The sequence below is a fragment of the Papio anubis genome, chromosome 3, assembly GCF_008728515.1.
Source record: "Papio anubis isolate 15944 chromosome 3, Panubis1.0, whole genome shotgun sequence".
Taxonomy (NCBI): domain Eukaryota; kingdom Metazoa; phylum Chordata; class Mammalia; order Primates; family Cercopithecidae; genus Papio; species Papio anubis.
The window spans coordinates 179,089,067-179,107,763 of record NC_044978.1 but is presented as its reverse complement, the minus strand read 5'-3'; the positions used below and the strand labels follow the sequence as shown (position 1 = coordinate 179,107,763).

The following is an 18,697-nucleotide window of genomic DNA, read 5'->3' as shown; positions in this document are numbered from 1 at the left end:
CTTAGTCAGTTTGGACTGCTAGAACAAAAATACTGTAGCCTGGATGGCATAAACCACGATCTATTTCTCACAGTAACGGGGGCTGGGAAGTCCAAGGTCAAAGCGCAGGCAGATCATGTGTCTAATGAGGGCTTCCTGATTTGTGGATAGCCAACTTCTTGTTGTGTCCTCATATGACAGAGGGGGAGAGGGACAGAGAAGGGAAGCAAACTCTCTCACTCTCTCCTTATAAGGGTGCTAATCCCATTATGAAGGCCCCATCCTTGGGACCTAATTACCTCCCAAAGACCCCACCTTCTAAAACCATCACATTAGGGGACAGAATTTCAATATATGAACTTTGGGAGTCACAGCTGTTCAATCCATGGAAGTGGAGAGAGAGGGGAGAGCCTCGAGAGGTGGCTAGCGCCCTTTCCTGACTTGGTGGTTAGATGAGTGTTTACTTTGTGGTCGTTCTTCAAGCTGAATATTTAACTTTTGTGCAGTTGGCTTGGGCTGCCATAATAAACATGACAGGATAGGTGGCATAAACAACAGAAATGTACTGCCTCCCAGTTCTGGAGGCTGGAAAGTCCAACATCAAGGTTCTGGCCAATCTGATTCCTGGTGAGGTCCCTTCCTGGTTTGCAGGCGGCCACTGCCTTGCCATGTGCTCCCGTAGGCACCTGGGGAGACAGTGGGCAAGCTCTTTGGTCTCTTCCTATAAGAGCACTAATCTCTCCATGAATACCCCACCCTCATGGCCTTGTCTAACCCTCATCTCCCAAAGGCCCTACCTGCAAACATCATCACATGGGGGGTTAGGGCTTCGGCATGTGCATTTGAGGGGACATGGTGCGGTGCACAGCCCACTTTGCATGCATGTTCTCTCCGTCAATTACAACAAGTTGGGGGCACAGAAGCACAGGGAGACACAGCCTGGTGGGGTTGTCAGAAGGAGGGGAGTATGTAAACCTGCTGAGAAGTGGCAGCGGAAGGTGGTGCCACTGAAGTAAAGGGAAGCGTGTTGTCCACAGGGTGAAACTCATGAGAGCTTGGCACAGAGAGAGGCCAGCATGTGTCCACTGGCTCCAGAAACAGGAACGTCATTCTCATGCCCTGTGACACAAGTTTCTTTTCTGGGGTGGGATGGATGGCAAGAAGCCAGGTGGGAGGGCACGGCAGTGAGTGAGGAGATGGCGAGTGTATCTTTTGGCATTGTGGTTGTGAATGGCAGAAATGCAATGCACTGGTGGCTGAAGGGACATGGAGTGAGGACAGCTTTTGAATGTGGAAGAGACCCAAGCAGGCTTATGCTGTGGGAAGCATCTGGAGAGATGCTGACAAGTTTCACCTTATTGAGCTGTCCTCTACACTCACCTTTATAAAATGGCACCACCTCCTCCCCATTCCTCTCCATCCCTGCATCCCGCCTTCTCCTCTGTACCAGTCATGGCCCACACAGTTCATGCTCACTTTGTGCTGTCCATCTCACCCCACTGGGAGGCCAACTCCATGGGAGCAGAGCATTTCTTGATTCTGTCTTCCACACTACCCTAGAGCTGGGAACATGCCTGCACATAGTAGATGCTCAATAAACATTCCTCATGAATGAATGAAGGTAGAGAGGAGTCTGTACAGAGAGGCTGGGGGTGGCAGGATCTGGAGCTCAGGCTTCTGTGAGCGGGGGCAGGGCTGTGTGCAGATACAGATGAGGAAGCAGCAGATTGTGTGATTGAGTGGGGGTCTGGGGTGGGCAGGGGGCTGAAGGAGAGTCCTTGGTTCTGCTGGAGGGGGAGGGCTTCCAGGAAATGGAGGAGACAGTCTGGAGGATCCCAGCCACTACTTGTGGTGGGGGTGGGACAGGATGGGGTGGTGAGGGGTGACGAGGGGATGGATGCAGGCCTTGGGGCCCAGTCAGGTTGGAAAGACCACCCACTGCAGGGTCCCCAGCACGGCTCAGAAGCTGACGAAAGGGATGATTTGTTGTGTCGGGCCAAGTGGGGCTGTTTACATTGCAGTCCAGGACATCCCGGGAGATGAGGCTGATGCCAGCATAGGGCGGGTGTTTTGGCAGGATTGACAGATGGGGAGAGGGGACCTCTCCATGATCAGAGAGGGAGACTGACGAATGTGCAGGAGGGTGGGCCTTAGCGTGATAACAAGAGAGCTCACAGGAGGCCTGGCCCCTGCTGAGCAGGACTGGCCACCCAAACCCGTGGGGCCACTCCCACTCCCGCCATCACATGATGATGAGGTTGTGCCTAGGCTGCCTCGTGGTCAGGACTTGAACCCAGCTTGTCTTTCTCCCAGTGTAGCCATTTTGCTGGCCCCAGCTAGAGAGGTGAGGGGGTGTGGACAGAGAGTGGGGGGCTGGGCTTAGGATGTGAGGTGGGGGGCATATGAGCAGACAGGTGTGAGAGAGAGAGGAGAACATGCCAGGCTGGTGGGTGGGGGCCGATGTGGGTGTCATTCACTTTCCTACGGGATAGAAAGCGACAAAGAACAAGCACATCCTTCCGGCCCTTGCATTTACCTGGTCTTTGAATGGAGTCTGCACGCCTGGGAGATTTTGGCTTGTTCCACAGTGAAAAGGTGGAGGCTGTGAAGGGCAGGGCACCTGCCAAAGCAGGTGCTGGCAGGGCCCCGGGGCCTCTCCCCAGGCCAGCCCTTGCATGACACCCTGCAAAGTGCTGATAGGGCTAGTGGGGACCTTTCATCTCCTCATAGGTCCATTCTGGGGATTTCTAAGGCACGAAAGCCCAGCTGTAGCTTCAAAAACTCCCTCTCACTCTCCAAGAAACCTGAGATGGCATCACCTTCCCTTGTCTTTCCCACAGCCCCACTCTCCCTGCCCCAACACCTTTGGACTCTCCTACTTCCACTGCAGTTTGGGGAGCTGTCTGGAGTTCTCCCAAAACCATTTGAAACAAGTGGAGGCCATTACAGACCAGTCCCCACCTGGAACATGGCTCCACTAATGCCTTAGGCCCAAGAGCCCCTGCAGCTTTGGTTATCCCACTGCACTTACCCCTCCCAGGCAAGCCGCAGAGTCCCTCCCTTTCCAAGAAGGCTCTGTTGAGCTCCTAGGGAGGCCTGATGGTTCCTCACCCACACCTCTGAATCCCCACTGAGGCTTTGCCCCGTGCAGGGGACTGTGATTCATTAGGCAGTGGGTTACGGTGGAGGAGGGGCAGCTTGGCAAAACAGGAGGCAAATATTTTTTGAGGGCCCACTATGTGCCAGGCTGATGACCAGAGGGAGATTCCTGTTTGGCAGAGTCCTGGGCTTGGAGGGGAGGGAGGGGATGGAGGAGGGGAAGCATTTTCCAGCCTGGTTTTGGATGTACCTAGCTCTGTGTTTCTTTAACTTTCTCACCTGTCAGGAGAGGCGGGCATGAGGGGATATCTCAGGGCCCTGCCTGGGGGAGGCCCACTCACTCCTCCAGCCATTTCATCCAGTTGTGCCTTGTCGGGTGCTGGACCCCCTCCACCCAGCTTCTTCACATGTACTCGGCGCTCCCAAGGGGCCCCAGAACTTGCACGACCCACCCTCTTCCACTAACGAAGGGGTCCAGTGTCCTTCCCCTCCCACGAGTACCCATTCTCCAGGTGCGCCCTCTTCAGCTGCGACCCCACTCCTTCCTTCCCAGTCCTTTCTGCCTTCTGCCTGCGAGGCTGCCCTCCTCCTGCCCCCTTCCCAGCCCCCCTGCCCTTGGCCTTCTCTCCCATAACTGGAGCACCTGGGCACCCAAGGTACCCTCCCCCCAAGCTCAGCTGATCACACTCTCCCGCAAGCCGGCGGTCTCCTTCCTCCCTCCCCCGTGGCGCACCCAGCACCAAGGTGCCTACTGAGGGCCGAACTACAACGGTGCGGCCTGTGGCTGGAGAAAACCGGCTCCTGCAGGGCCGCGGGGGCGGAGGCAGACGGCCTGAGGAGAGGGGCTCTGTTGTAACCACTTGACGGCAACGGCAGCTGACCCTATGCCGCAGCCAGCTCGGCCCGGCGGTCGGCGCGGCGCGGCGCGCGCGCGTCCCCTTGCCGCCGTCGCCCAACCAGGCGCACCGGCACCAGGCCCCGCCGCCGGGCGCATCGGACGTAGCGCGCACGGGCCGGCCGGGATGCGCGCCTGGCCCCGGCCCGCCCGGAACCCGCGGCCGCCGCCCGCCCGCCGCGCGCTAGCTTGACCGCGGCGCCCTCCCCCGGCCGCCCCCGCCCGTCCCCCTGCCGCGATGCCCTCCCTCCGGGGCCCCGGCGGCCCGCGCCCCTGCTAGGCTGCGGCGGCATGGCCCGCTCGCCCGGCGCGACCTCTGCGGATTGCATCGGTGTGTGGCGGCGGGGCATGCCCAGAGCACCGTGCACGGCCTTCAATGGGCGAGGACACGGACACGCGGAAAATTAACCACAGCTTCCTGCGGGACCACAGCTATGTGACTGAAGGTAACGTACGTGTTGTCTGAGACCCCTCCGGCCGGCCGCGGCGTGGGGATGCCGTCGCACCGAATGCCCTCCGAAGGTTTGGACCGCGCGATGTGTGTCGTGTCCCCCCGCCCCACCCCATCCCATCCCACCCCACCCCCATCCCACCCTGCCCAGGGCCCAGGAGGGAGGGAGCCCGAGGGTACCGGCCTCTACTGCCCAGCGCCCGGACAGGGCAGCGCCCTCCTCCGCGCCGCCCTCCGGGAGGCAGCCGCTCTCAGGCCAGGTGGCATCCTGATTCGGCCCTGACCATAATTTTTTAAAAGGCCATGCCTGTGGCTAATCTGGTGAAGAAATCTCGGGTAAATTTAATGGTTTAAAATCCTGGATTTGTACTTGTATTCTGCCAGGAGCTCCGCAGAATTTGTATGTCTTCTCCCTGGAGAAGAGGGACCTAGGGGGGGAAAAACATAATCCATTGCCAGATCCTCCTGGGAGGCCCGCCTGCCCGGGCCCCTCCCTGTCCTCCAGAGGCAGGGTCCCTGAATGGGAGGGAGAAGGCGGCTAGTTTGGGGCTGGCCTTTTTATTCCTGGTGAGTTATATTGAGACAGGAGCAGCTGGGCTAACTGTCGGGATTTTCCAAAAAAGTGGGACATGTCATCCCAAATAGGCCCTGTTTAAAATCCCCTAAGTTGGCCCTACAAACCCAACCCCAACCCCCACCCTACCCAGAGGCTGGTGGGTCAGCGCCCCTCTCTTACAGGCCGGGAACTTCCGGGGCCCCCTGCTCTGCCTTGCTAGGGGAACAGTGGGGACAGCTTCCGCGCGCAGGCAGGGCCCGCGGAGTGACCCCGATGGAGAATGGGGACCGGGAGGTCTGGGCGCGGGGACGCCTGTGCTGGAGCCCTGCCCGGATGCGGGGACGGTCAGCCGCTAACCCACGGGCTGCTGGCCCGGCCGCAGAAGTGTGCGCGGGTTCCCTGGGTGGGTGCCCCAGTGGGAGGGGCCCTGGGCACGGGTCCCGCGGGGCAGGTGCGCGTGGGTGCCTGTGTCAGGGAGACCGAGTGGGCCGGGCGGCGGGGACCGGGCTCCTGCGGCTGGGTCCGCCTCCTCGAAGCCTGGCTCTGCCGGAAATGAGGCCGAGCGGAGCTGGAGCCCCGCGGAGGCCCGGGGAGTGCAGCGCGGGCGCGGGCGGGCTCGGGGCGCCCTGGCCTGGGAGGCAGAGGCTGGGCGTGGGACCTGGGCAGAGGGAGGCTGCGGGGGCCGCGCCCGCTCCCGGCGGGAGAACCGCTGAGTCACGCTTCGCCGCCGGGTGTGTGCGGTAGAGGGGCACGGCTGCCCGGGCCTCCGGGCCGGGGAGGCTCTGACCCGGCCGCGGCTTTGGGAGGCCGGGGGAGCTGAGAACGGCCCTTTGTCGCCCGCCTCGGCGAGGCTGAGTCGGGATCAGCGTGGGTCGGGGATGTGCTTTCTGCTCGCAGCCTGCAGCGACAGAGGGTTGGAGGAAGCCGCCGGGTTCCTGGCCCGTGCCTCGGTGGCCTGGCTCAGGCCGAGAGCGGATCTTGGCAGGTTGCCCCGCTGCTTCCTGCTCCCAGGCTCGCTGTGGTCTGGCTTCCTGGAGCAAGCCTCTGTTTGCTCATCTCTACGTTGGGGATGATGATGGGATGGGGTGCAGGGCTTGTTGTGGGACTAGGCGTAGAAAGCGCCATGGTGGACATTTTCAAACATTAATTCCCTCTGCACCCCGTCCATCCCCTTTTCTTTCATAAATTCACCAGCTCTCAGCAGGGGACAGCAACGGGGACGGCACAGTTCTGGGAGTCAGAGCAGTGCTATCCAATCCTTCATCCAGACACCAGATATTTACCGAGCACCTGCTGCGTGCCAGGCACTGTTTTATCCCTGGGGACTGGACAAAGACTCCCTGCCCTTGTGCGGCCTGTGTTCTATCAGGGAGCTATGTGACCTTGAGATCTGTCTTCTCACCAGGGCTCAGTCTCCCCATCTGTGAAATGGGAGTGAATCCTGCCCTCAGGGTCTGGGGGTTTCTGTGAGGAGCAGGTGCAATGGTGATGAAGGAGCCGTTCGGAGCTGTGCATTGCTAATACGCAGCCAAAGGATGCTGAGCACCTGCTGTGTGCTGGGACCTCATTCGAAGGCCCACCTATGCCTTATCCCCACCTTTAGATGAACAAACCAAGGCCTGGCCTTGTCGCTGGTCCAGACTGAGTGCCCATGTGTGCAGGGCATAGGGCTCAGGTGCTGGGGATGCAGAGAGCAGAATCGGAACAAGAAACAATAATCATCATTATAATAGGTAGAATTTTGGCCTCCCTGATGAAAAACACACTTTCACACTGTTGCATCCTGACTATATTTTGTGCTCAGCGCACAGGGAAGGTCACAGATTTGAATGTCAGAATGTCAGATTTGAATCGTGTTAAAATCCTGCCTCTGACTCCTGACTGCTGTGCAGCCTTGGACAAGTTACTACACCTTCCTGAGCTTCACTTTCCCTTTGTAAAGAGAGAAATAATAACGACCTTTCATACAGGGGGTTGCTGCGATGATCAGTGATTTTGCTAATACAGAAAGTGCCCAGCACAGTGCTTGGCTTGGAGGCGTTTAACACATGGCATTGTTATTATTTATGTGGCTTGTAACTGGAAGAGCCTGTGGGCAAATAGTGGATGCTAAAAAACTCAGTTTGAGAAAAAACTAGGTGCACAAACTCCTGTTCTACCAGTGGTTGCGTCTACAGTCCCCCGCCACACCCCAGCTACTCTGATCTACCTCCTGTTCCTCGAGCAGGCCATTTTCTTTCTTGCTTCAGGGCGTTTGCACCGGCTGTTCCTCTCCCTGGAACACCCACCTCCTGCCTTTCTCACCACTGACTCCTTCCCATCCTTTGGGCCCCATGTCAAATGTCATCTTTGCCCACGGGAGCCCTGCTTGAGCTCCTGAGTCTCTTGTAAAATCTCAAACATCTTGGGAAGAGTTTAGGTTTTGTTAGTCCTTCACATGTTGGTGTGAATTAGTCAGAGCAGGTTGGATTTTTTTTTTTTTTTTTTTGGTGGCAGGGTTAGGGGGCTTACTCTTGGCTGGGCTCAACTGCACTGAGGGTTATGGTGATCGTTAGGTGCACATACAGGCCACCTGGGGGCACAGAGAACTTTGCATGAATAGGGTCAGGGTGTGGGGAGAGCAGAGCAGCTGATAGGGCCCTGGACCCTGGAGGTTGCTAGGAAGTCTCCATCTAGTTAGACAGTTCTCAGGAGCTGGTTCCAGGAAGGACTCTTCCTGGTTCTGTTCTTTCTCTTTTTGCGGCGGGCCCCAGTACTTAGCTTTAGGGTGAGTTGAATAAGCATTTCCAGACTAGACTGAACTTACAAAACCCATCCATCCTTCCTTTGCTTAGCACCATGTGCCAAGCACATCCTCACCTGGGCAGGCAGTGATGACCAAGACACAGGAGCTCAGCCAAGGGGAGGTGGTTGAGGCTGACCAGGTAGATCCTGCTGTGACTGGGTCTGTCTGGGAAGCAACAGTCACTCTCATGTGCCTGACAGGTAAGGCACTTCCAGAGCATGCTTTTCAGCTGAGGCCAGAGGCACAGCTTCCCCTCGTTTGAGCATCTCAGCCATCACACTCTGTTGGACACTCGTGCTTTTTGCATCTGCAAAAGGATGTACCCATGTTTTCCTGACTCCCATCCCTAGATGTCCTGCGTGATTTCAGAGTAGTCTGTTTATTCCCACAGAGTTGTCCTCGTTTTATAGTTGAGGAAGTGAAGGGTGCTTGGGAATTGCTAAGGTCAGCATGGGGTCCTGGGCCTGTCTGAACGCAGCAGGCAGGCAGGTTTTCCTGCATGGAATTGTCTGCAGGTTTTGAACTGGTTGTGCCCTGGATACCATCTATTTTCTGCCCAGGAAACCACACTGAAGAGGAGGTGCTGCTTGTGGGAGACTCAGCATTCAGTGAAATCTGCACCCTTATGGTGGACATTGCAGCTGATACCCACAACAGTTAGTCTCTCTTCTCCCAAGGAGAACACATATGGTTCCTAGTAAGAGATCTCGGGCCATAGCTGGATCTGATCAGTGCAAGGATGATCTCATTCCCCTTGCAGTGACTGGTTCCAGAATGGATGTGGGAGTCAGTTCTGGAGGTTGAGTGGAAAATGGGGAGAACCGCAGGTAAGTTGGTCCCTCTCTTGTGATGGGAACAGGGAAACCCTGTGGTGGCTGGCAACCATCCTGACACCATGAGGGCCAACACCATGGGGCCAACACCATTGATCGCAGGGCAGAGAGTGAGTGAGATCCAGGGCATTCAGGCCTGATGTCCAGCTCACCTCTGAACTTCCAGTTACATGAGCTGGTACTTTTCCTTTTCGTTGTGTACTTTCAAGTCTCTGTTACTTGCAGCCAATGGCACCCCAACTCACACAGCCCTGACTGCCTATCAAGAAAACCAGGAGGCTGGTCTGTAACCCACAGCTAAGACTTGAGATACATAAAACCCAGAGGAATTTTTGTTTGCTTTCTGTTTTGAGAACCCTCTTTCATTTCACTCAAGTCGAGGTTACCAATTTCTGATTTTCCTTCCTCAGTCCTATTGAGGGAGTATTTTTGGCCAGATAAGAGAACCTAAGATCTGGTGTCAGGAGATCTGGGTTCCTGGTGAGGTCTGACCCTGGGTCTGTAATATTGGGCTGGTCATATGGTCTCTGTGAGCCTCAGTTTATTCTTAATAAATATAATCGGTAAGTGATGATGTCTATTCTTTAGGGGCCAGAGTTAGACTAGCCCTTAGAATTGTCATCAGACTGGCTAGCCCAACTTCCACCCCCAACCTATGCGGAAACTGAGGCTAACAGGGGAGACATTAGTGGTGGCACAGAGGGAGATTAGGGAGAGTCAGCCTTTGACTTTTGAAAATCAAGATGTGGACTGTTCAGATTCTGTGTTCCTTTTGCTTCCGTTTGGAAATGCCACTTACATAAGCTTCCCTTGGGCTTCACAGCGGGTGTGGGCCCCATTTCAGTGCTGGGGTGTCCTCCGTCAAATCACTTCAGTTTCTGAGCCTCAGTTTCCCTGCACCACCTAGTGCCCTGGGTTGTCATGAGGCTCAAAGGAACCAAGGGCATGTGGACTCTGAAGTTCTACACGTGTAAAAGGCGACTGCTGTCAATTTCCCCAAACTGTAGTGTAGGCCAGCTCCCACGCCCCTGCTGTAAGCAATGTGCTCGTTTCTTTTTAATCAACCAGAACTTAAAGCTTGGTGCAGTCACAGAGCAGGGTTTTTCTCATTTTCTTTCTGGAAGATGGAAATCAAATTCTAATAAAATTTTTCCACTCCATCTCCTGGCTGTTGCCGTTGCTACAGTTTTTAGTATTTATCCTTAAAGCTTGCAGAGCTAAGGGATGTTTGGTAAGAAGTGTTTAGGCCTTGAGACTGGAAGAACCACTGTATGAAGCGCTAGGTTCCATGGAGAGCGTGGTGGGGAGTAACAGAAGGACACTGAACTCCTGCGAGTCCACCAAGCAGAGGGCCACACTTTCAGCAACTGGGGTATTTCCTTCCAGTCTTTTTTTAATGCTCGTGTCTATTTTTAATGAAAACTGTCATCTGTCTGTATCAACAATTTTGAAGGCTACTTTTCTAGTTTGGCCTGAGATTATAAGAATTTTCCAGGGTTTTGCTCCAGGGCTGGTTTCATGGGTATGCAACCCGTGTGGTTATCTAGGACCCCACACTCAGAAGGACCTGTGCTTGGGTTCATGCTCTGCTGTTACTATCTTCAAATTTTTAAGAATTTCACTTTGGATCCTGTGTTTTGTAAGTGAAGTCTGATGGGATGGGGGAGCCTGGGAATGAGCAGAGGGGCACGTGCGGCAGGCAAGTCTGTGGTTCCACACAGTGGCTCCCACAGCACGCTACCCTGTGTTCCCTTGAGCGTCTGAGCCCCACGCACAGTGGACAGCTCATGCACCTTCTCAGTGCGTCTGCAGTTTCACAGGCAGGGGCCACGCTTTCAACTGACGCTCCAAGGCACTGATGTTCTAATGCAGTGACTTCTAAGAAACACGAATGGCGCAGGAACCCAATGGTGTCCTTTCTTAATGTGTGTTATGTGCCCATATTTGCCAATCACTGACAGTGAAAATGACGACACAGAAGGGAAGGGAAAAATAGGGCACCCACAGTTCCTTTTCCTCCTAGTCCTTCCTTGTTTATTATTGAACCAAGGGTAGAGGGTGTTGGTGGAATGTGCACATATCTAGAAGTGAAATAAGAACAGTTAAGTTAGTTTCCTCTGCTCTGGTAAGAACAAAATCCATCTGCGAAATGTAACTTGTGCATTTTGGTGAGTCTACGTTCGTTACATGCTCTTAAGTTTGCATTTAAAATTGGAAGTGCACAATAGAGTGGTGAGTGATAAAATGCATAGTAAGAGTTTAAGCTTTTTTTTCTTTTTTTTTTTAATTTCAATTGACATTAAATAGCAAATAACCCCATGACAAAATATGGATGGCATGAAAAGGCTTTGTGTCTGTGAAGTACCCCCTATTCATGATGCTTCCTCCTAACCTTGGAATGCTGCTCTTGAACAAGGGGCTCTGCATTTTCTATTTCATTCCCTGATGCCCCAGCATACTTAATAGGGTTGACCCTACATTTGCTGGATTAGTCTCGGGTAGGGTGAACTCTCTTGGTTACCACCTTCTGATCCCCCTTAGGTAGTCTAATTTGTTTGACCTTGGTGGAAATGGTGAGAGCCTGCCATCCATCTGTTGTTAGTCAGGTCTGCTTCCCTATGGGGAGGGGTTACAATATTAAAGTTCCGTGCTCCTCTCTCACCCATTGGGTCCATGGGCCTCTGACTTCCAGGTTGCTCTACAGGGGAGAGGCCAACAGTTCTCTTATTTTACAGGCTAGATGTTAGACCTACCTCTCCTCAGTGTCTTGGATGCCACTGAGGGACCTAGCGGGAGGTCAGGAGTAGAGGTCCGTAGCTCTTTTTTTTTTCCTACAGATTTACCATTAATAAAGTAGATTTTTAAATTCCTGTCTTGCGGCCAATCTTTTCTGTGTAATCCTAAGTCCCAGCAAGGAAGAAGGGTGACTGGTTACCTCGGCCCCGCCCCCAAGTCACACAGTACATGTATTTACAACCATCATTTTATTGGCTGCATACTATTCCTGTGATGCCGGACATGAAGCTACGTGCATCTTATTAGAGATGCCCCAAACCTGGTGTTATATATATTATTTCCCCATTTTACAGAGGAGAAAACTGAGGCTGAGGTGCTTGCTCAGTGTCACATGGTTTGTAAGGGAGAGAGCTGGGTTTTGAATGCAGCCTGCCAAACTCACACTCCTGACTGCTACATCAATTGGCTGGGAACCCAGGGCAGGGATGGGTGGCCTGTTGAGTTCTGATTATGCACTGCACTTAGGAGGTTTTGGGATTTGAACTAGACTGCCTGGCTTGGTGCTCTTGCTATCTGTGTTGCGATGAAAGGCAATTGAGAGGGGTCAGCAGGAGGAGAGACCCCCTTCACGGCACAGGTGGATGGCGGCGGCAGAGGCCACAGCGGACACGTGGTCCAGGCACTGAAGGGCAGGTGGCATTTCCAGGTCGGGGGTGATGATGTGCTGGGACATGGCTTTCTAGCGCGTTCTGGGCGGGAGGAACAGCGTGTACAAAGTAGCATAACACTTGCCCCCTGACAGTGTCTGACTCCTCTGCTTGAGACCAGGAGTCAGTTAGTTGCCAGCCAGCCCGGGAGCAGGACACACCTGGGGGCCCCTGTGCTGCCCAGGACAGGCACTGCCCTCCTTGCACAGTGGGGGCCATTGTCCTCCAGAACCCGTGGCTGAATGTCCCATTGAGGCAGAACAAAGGCTGCTCAGAGGTTCCCAGCTGGGGTGTGGGCTGCCCCAAGCAGGGATGGGATCTCCGACTGCAGGCCAAGGGCCTCCTCTGGGCCAGCCTGGCCTCCTGCAGCCCAACCCCCACACCTCCCCAGGACCAGGACTGTTGCTGTTGGAGGCTGGACCTGGGCTTGGGCTCCTGGGCCTGTGTTCTGGGTCTGGCACAGCTGCCTTGCCCTTGGCAGCTTCTTCATCCTCTGGGCAATTTCCCCATCTGTGAAGCAGAGAGAGAGAGAGAGAGCTCCCAACCAGCAAGGCTTTCAGGCAGAATTGAATGAAATAGTGAACGCTCTGTACGTTAATCTCAATAAAAGGGAGATCTTTCATGATCGTGATTAGCTTCTGAATTTTTTTTACAATTTCAAAAAAGTTTTGATGCAAACTTTCAAATTTGTGCCACTTCTGGGGCAAAGTGTTTAAGAAGGGAGTGCACCTTCCCCACTCCCTCTTCCCCGGAGAAGGGCGAGATGCCACTCCCTGGAGCCCCTCATCAGTCTGTGGAAGAGACTGCTGGCCAAGTGTTACAAGAGGAGAAACTGCTTTGCATTTGTGAGAAAATAGTCTACTGAACTGCTTCCAATCTATCAAGGTCTTGCTGTACTTCCTTCATTTACTCTCCCCTGCTTTTGGCTGAAGAATTTTTCGGCAAATCCAAGACTCCTCTCATTTCCCCATTCTATCTGCAGGCATCTCTGAGTGTTGAGGGCATTTCTTATAGCCCAGTGCTGTTATCCCACCTCACAAAACACATCCTGATTCTTCGTTACCTAAATTCTGGTCTATTTTGTGAATGTCCCCAGTTGTCTTGCAAATGTCTCTTATGGTTGGGTGGTTTGGCCCAGGATCCAAAGTCCTGCACCTGCGTTTGGCTATTCTGTCTCTCGTCTTTTCTGACCTAGACTCGGCCTCCATCCCCTTTTCAGGCCACCGACTTGTTGAAGATATTCGTTATTATTTTATTTCATTTTTTTAAGACAGAGTTTCACTCTGTTGCCCAGGCTGGAGTGCAATGGTGTGATCTTGGCTCACTGCAACCTCCACCTCCTGGGTTCAAGCGATTCTCCTGCCTCAGCCTCCCAAGCAACTGTGACTACAAACAGTTGCCCACCACCACACCTGACTAATTTTTATAGTTTTAGTAGAGATGGGGTTTCACCATGTTGGTCAGGCTGGTCTTGAACTCCTGACCTCAGGAGAACCCCCACATTCCAGGGGCTTGATGCCATAGAAGTTTATCCCTTTGTAACAGTTCATTGTGGATGATCCTAGTTGGCCAGGAGTCTCTTCCACAGAGTGATGAGGGGCTCCAGGCCCTTCTCATCTGTCAGCTCCCGTGTCCTCTCCATTCTCCGTGGAAGAGGGTGTGGGGAAGGTGCACTCCCTCCTTAAATCTGCCTTCATTATTATTTTAGAGATTATAGTGTCACCCCCGCTGTCCCTAATTTGTGCCTGGATTCCATTTGCCCTTTGGGTCTGGAAGGCTGAGAAGTGGTTGCCTGGACCTGGGCATCGGCCTTGAGGCTGCCCTTCTATCCTCCAGGACCCCTCTCCGCAGAGTGGTGCCCTCATCACTCCCTGGCTGAGTGATCTTGGACAAGTTGTCCAGCCAGGCTGTGCCTGGGTGACCACATCTGAGCTAGGAGTGAGTGTGGCTGCACTATCCTCTCTGGGATGTGGTGGGTGTTGAATGAGATGGTGCATGCCATGTGCTCCGTGAGCCTGGTGCCTGCAAGTCCCTGTCTCATCCCCATGATGGGGATGTGTCAGGAACTGGGGCAGCCACTGCCTGCCCACACAGTGCTCACTTTCTGTAGGGGAGACACCCCTCAGCTGGTCACTGCATACAGCAGGGCCAGCACTTTCTGAGGGAAGAGAGATGTTCTCTTGGGAAGTCTGGATGCTGAAGACAGTTCGTTACTCTGATTAATACCAGTTACAAAGAAACCCCCACACTCCAGGGGCTTGATGCCGTAGAAGTTTATCCCTTTGTAACAGTTCATTGTGGATGATCCTAGTTGGCCAGGAGTCTCTTCCACAGAGTGATGAGGGGCTCCAGGCCCTTCTCATCTGTCAGCTCCCGTGTCCTCTCCATTCTCCGTGGAAGAGGGTGTGGGGAAGGTGCACTCCCTCCTTAAATACTTTGGCCCAGATGTGGCACTTGTCACTTCCCTCACATTCCATTGGCCAGAGCTAGTCACACGGCCCTACCTTATGCAAGGTGTGCTAGGAAATGTAGTCCCTGGTTGGGCAGCCCAGTGGCTACTCTGCGGTGGGAAGAACCTGCATCTTGGTGGATGACTTGCCATTTTTGCCACATGACCCACAAAACAAGCCTTTACATTCTCAGTCCAAAAAACCCTACTAAGAGTCCTGCGCTGGAGACACCCTCACTCAACCCCTGACCCTCCCCTCTCCCTGCTTCAGTGTCTGTGAGATGCAGAGTCCAGAGTCATGCAGTGGCTAGGAGGTCAGGGACGCCTTCTTGGGAGAGGTGATGTCTGAGCTGAGTCTGCAAAGCCAAATAGGTGGTGCCCAGGTGGATCAGGTGGGAGAGGGGTTCTGGGCTTTGGCTGCAGCAGGAGTAAAGGCTGGTGTCTTGGGAGAGGGCATCCTGTGTAGAGAGGGGTCTGTGGGCCAGCGAGATTTAGAGGATGTTTGTGGGGTGGGGTGGAGAGAGGAGCTGGAGCGGGATGGGAAGTGGGAGGCAGGACTGTTTGTGAAAGGCTTCAAATGCCAAGATAAGGAGTTTGGATTGTATCCTATTGACATTGTGGAACCAGATGGAGATGGGGCATTGCCCTTTGTTTGAAAGGGTTTTGATTTCTATTGGCTGTCTCACTACAAAAAACATATGTAGTCATAGCAAAAAAGTTCAGAAAATTTAGAAAGAGAAAAGGAGGAAAAGAAAATCCTACCACTGAAAATATTTGGGTATATATGTTTTTGCATGTGTATGTACATACTATCTAGGTTTATATATATTGCTACTTTTTTTATTCATTGAAAAATGGTTTTTGAGTGTCTACGGTGTGCGTATCCTATTTTGTAATCTTTAAAATTTTCCCTTAATGATATGGGAGATTTCTAGGTTAGAAAATATGCAAGCCATTTTCTTAGCTTGCTAGGCCTTCTGTAACAAAGTGCCACAGACTGGGCGGTTGAAACTACAGAGACTTACTGCCCCACAGTGCTAGAGCTCGGGAGTCCGAGACCAAGGTGCTGACAGGGTTGATTCCTTCTGAGGCCCCTCTCCTTGGCTTACAGATGAACGTCTCCCTACTGCGTCTTCACACGGTCTTTCCTGTGTGTGTCTGTGTCCTTAGAGGGACACCAGGCATATTGATTTAGGGCCCATCCACATGATGGCATTTTACCTTTATCCCCTTGTTAAAGGCCCTTTTTGTCAAATACAGTCACATTTTGAGGTTCTGGGGGTTAGGACTTCAACAACGAAATCTTGGGGAGGGGGCACATTTCAGCCCGAAGCACCCATCATCATTGGTAATATCAGTCACACGCTGCTTCTGTGTATTTTAATGAGTTCCATGCTGGTGGGTATCAGAAGTTACGGTTGGTTTAAGATCGTGAGCAGTGTTGTGAGGGCATCTTTGCACCTTTCTGCATGCGTATTTGGTTATTTCCCTAGGGTGTGGAATGGCTGCTTCTGAAAGTTTGGTCTTTCTGAAGTATCTTCATCTAATGTCAACTTTTCCTGATGGCCAGACTTGGCACTAACAACTCCCTTTCCTCAGAGCATTGCTAGTGGTGACTAGATCCAACATATTTAATATTTGCCAATATTATGGTAAAAATTGCTGTTTTTTTTTTTTTTTTTTGACTGAGTCTTGCTCTGTTGCCCAGGCTGGAATGCAGTGGTGTGATCTTGGCTCATTGCTACCTCCACCTTCTGGGTTCAAGCAATTCTTGTCTCTCAGCCTCCCAAGAAGCTGGGATTATAGGCTGTGTTCTTTAAAAGCATTTTTCAGTGAGGTTGAGCTTCCTTTATTATATTTATTGACCATGGCATATATTCAATTGTAAATTTTTTTGTGCACATTCTTTGCCTGTTTCTCTACTGTCATTGTGATCTCTGTTGCAAATACCGACCCTTGGTTTGTTGTTTCTGGTAGCATTGATTTTATGTAGTTAGATGTCATGACTCTTGTCCTGCTGAGCATGGATCTCCCATTCCACAATCATGAGAAGAACCAACAATATGGGGAAGGTGACACTGTGTAGCTTTGGAGGCTACATAAAAAACAGGTCATGTACTTCTTCCTTGGAGCCAGCCACCATATTGTGAGGAAGCCCAAGCAGTTTGTGGAGAGGCACATGCAGAGAGGAACCAAGGCCCTGGTTGAGCTGTCTGCCTAAAATCCAGCACCACCTTGTCAGCAGGTGAGGGAGCCTTACAGATAGAGCCTCCAGCCCTCAGGCAAGCCATCCATATGGAACAGAGATGAGCCATTCCCACTAAGACCTACCCAAACTGCTGATTCATGAACCAAATGAATGGTTTCTGCTTGAAGCCGTTAGATTTTGAAGTGCTTTGTTACACAGCAATGGGTAACTTTCAGGAGTCATGGATTCCTGACATTGAATTCCTGGTCCTCCTCCTTCTCAGGCTACCTGTCTAGATGTTCTGTTCTCTCCGTGATTCTGTGGATCCCTCAGAGCCTTCCAGTAACTTCCTTCTTTGCTTGTGTTAGCCTGGGTCAATTTCTGTTGCTTATAACTGACAGACATGGGAAACCAGCCCCAGCAATGAGAGGTGACCCAGCTCAGATCATGGGACAGGACTGGAACACAGGCCTTTCTGAAATGTAGCCCAGGGTCCCATCCCATAACGTGTCAGTAGACACCATGCCTGCTGGATCATGCCTGCTTCCGCTGCACCCTGCACCCAGCTCAGCACCTGCTGTCTTCCAAAGGCCATTGCTGATTGTTTGTGCACACCTGTTAGTTCATGCACAGACAGCAAAGCATGTAGTTGTGCTGCCTCCTTGCCTTCCTGCTGATCTGAATGTTTCAGTCCCCCCTCCAAATTCACAGGTTGAAATCTAGACCCCCAATGTGAGGATATTTAAAAGATGGGGTCTTTGGGAGTGATGAGGTTGTGAGGGTGGAGCCCTCATGGATGGGATTTGTGCCCTCATAAAAGACCTCAGAGAGCTCCCTTGCCCTTCTGTCATGTTAGGACACAGCGGGAAGACACTGTTTGTGAGTCAGGAAGTGGGACTTCAGCGGACACCAAATCTGCCGTGTCTTGATCTTGGACTTCCAGCCTCCAGAATTGTGAGAAATAAATGCCTGTTGTTTATAAGCCACCCAGTCTGTGGTATTTTGTTATAGCAGCCTGAACAGACTAAGCCTCTCCCAGTGATGAGCCCGCATGACATTTTACACAAACAGATCGCTGAAAGAAGGAATTGGCCAACAAAGATGATACTCAGCAAAGACGTGGAAAATGTTAATGCTGGAAGTAAAATTTGAATTGGAGGTAAATGGAGTCATAGAAGTCCATGATCTTGGCAAGCTGCCCTTCAGGAAACTCTTATATGCAGTCAGAGGAGCTGAGTGAAGGTGAACACACTGATATAAACCAGGAAAGGAGTTGTGCCCCAAAGCATCGCGATATCCCAGAGGAAGTGAGCCTGGGAAAAATGTTAAAGGAACTCTTGAAGATATTTCAGTGTTGAAATCACAGAGGATAAAATCCTGAAAGCTGATCTGGAGAAAGATAATTCTCCAAAGCATAGAAAGGGTGCTCTTTTGGTATCGTAAGGTATACAATAACAGTAACGAGCACTGTGCAAACTCTCTCGCCACTTCTTTTACAAAGAAATAAAGCACTCGACATCTCAATGTTTCTAATGTTTTAAATTACATTTAGTAATTTTATATACATTTACATATTTAGTGTACTAAATAAATGTTAGTTGTACTATTTAAAAAAAAACTTTCCTGGTTGGGCGCTGTGGCTCACACCTGTAATCCAAGCACTTTGGGAGGCTGAGGTGGGAGGATCGCTTGAACCCAGGAGTTCGAGACCAGCATGGGCAACATAGTGAGACCCTGTCTCTTCAAAAAATAAAAAAAATTAGCCAAGGATGGTGGCATGCACCTGTGGTCCCAGCTACTCAGGAGGCTGAGGCTGGAGGATCACTTGAGCTCAGGAGGTTGAGACTGCAGTGAGCTGTGATAGCACCACAGCACTCCAGCCTGGGTGACAGAGCGAGACCCTGCCTCAAAAAGAAAAAAAAATTCCCTATGCATTTGTAACTGTCCATAAAAGACTTTTTAATGTCTTGACAAAAAATTTTAAAGGCTACAAAACAATTGTAATTTCCTCATTGATCA

General features: G+C 52.2%; 1 protein-coding gene across 2 annotated transcripts in view; it reads left to right on the top strand.

Moving 5' to 3' along the window:
• Positions 1 to 4,132: 4,132 nt before the first annotated feature.
• The window catches only part of PPP2R2C (protein phosphatase 2 regulatory subunit Bgamma), a 150,170-nt gene continuing 135,605 nt past the window's right edge, over positions 4,133 to 18,697 (top strand). Inside the window, exon 1 of one of the 2 annotated variants that reach the window (XM_021938240.2) lies at positions 4,133 to 4,419. In XM_021938240.2, coding sequence (XP_021793932.2) covers positions 4,350 to 4,419 — 70 coding nt within the window. In that variant the 5' untranslated portion in view covers positions 4,133 to 4,349. Of the gene's footprint in view, positions 4,496 to 18,697 lie in introns of both variants that reach the window. The other variant, XM_021938241.2, reaches the window with a different exon arrangement.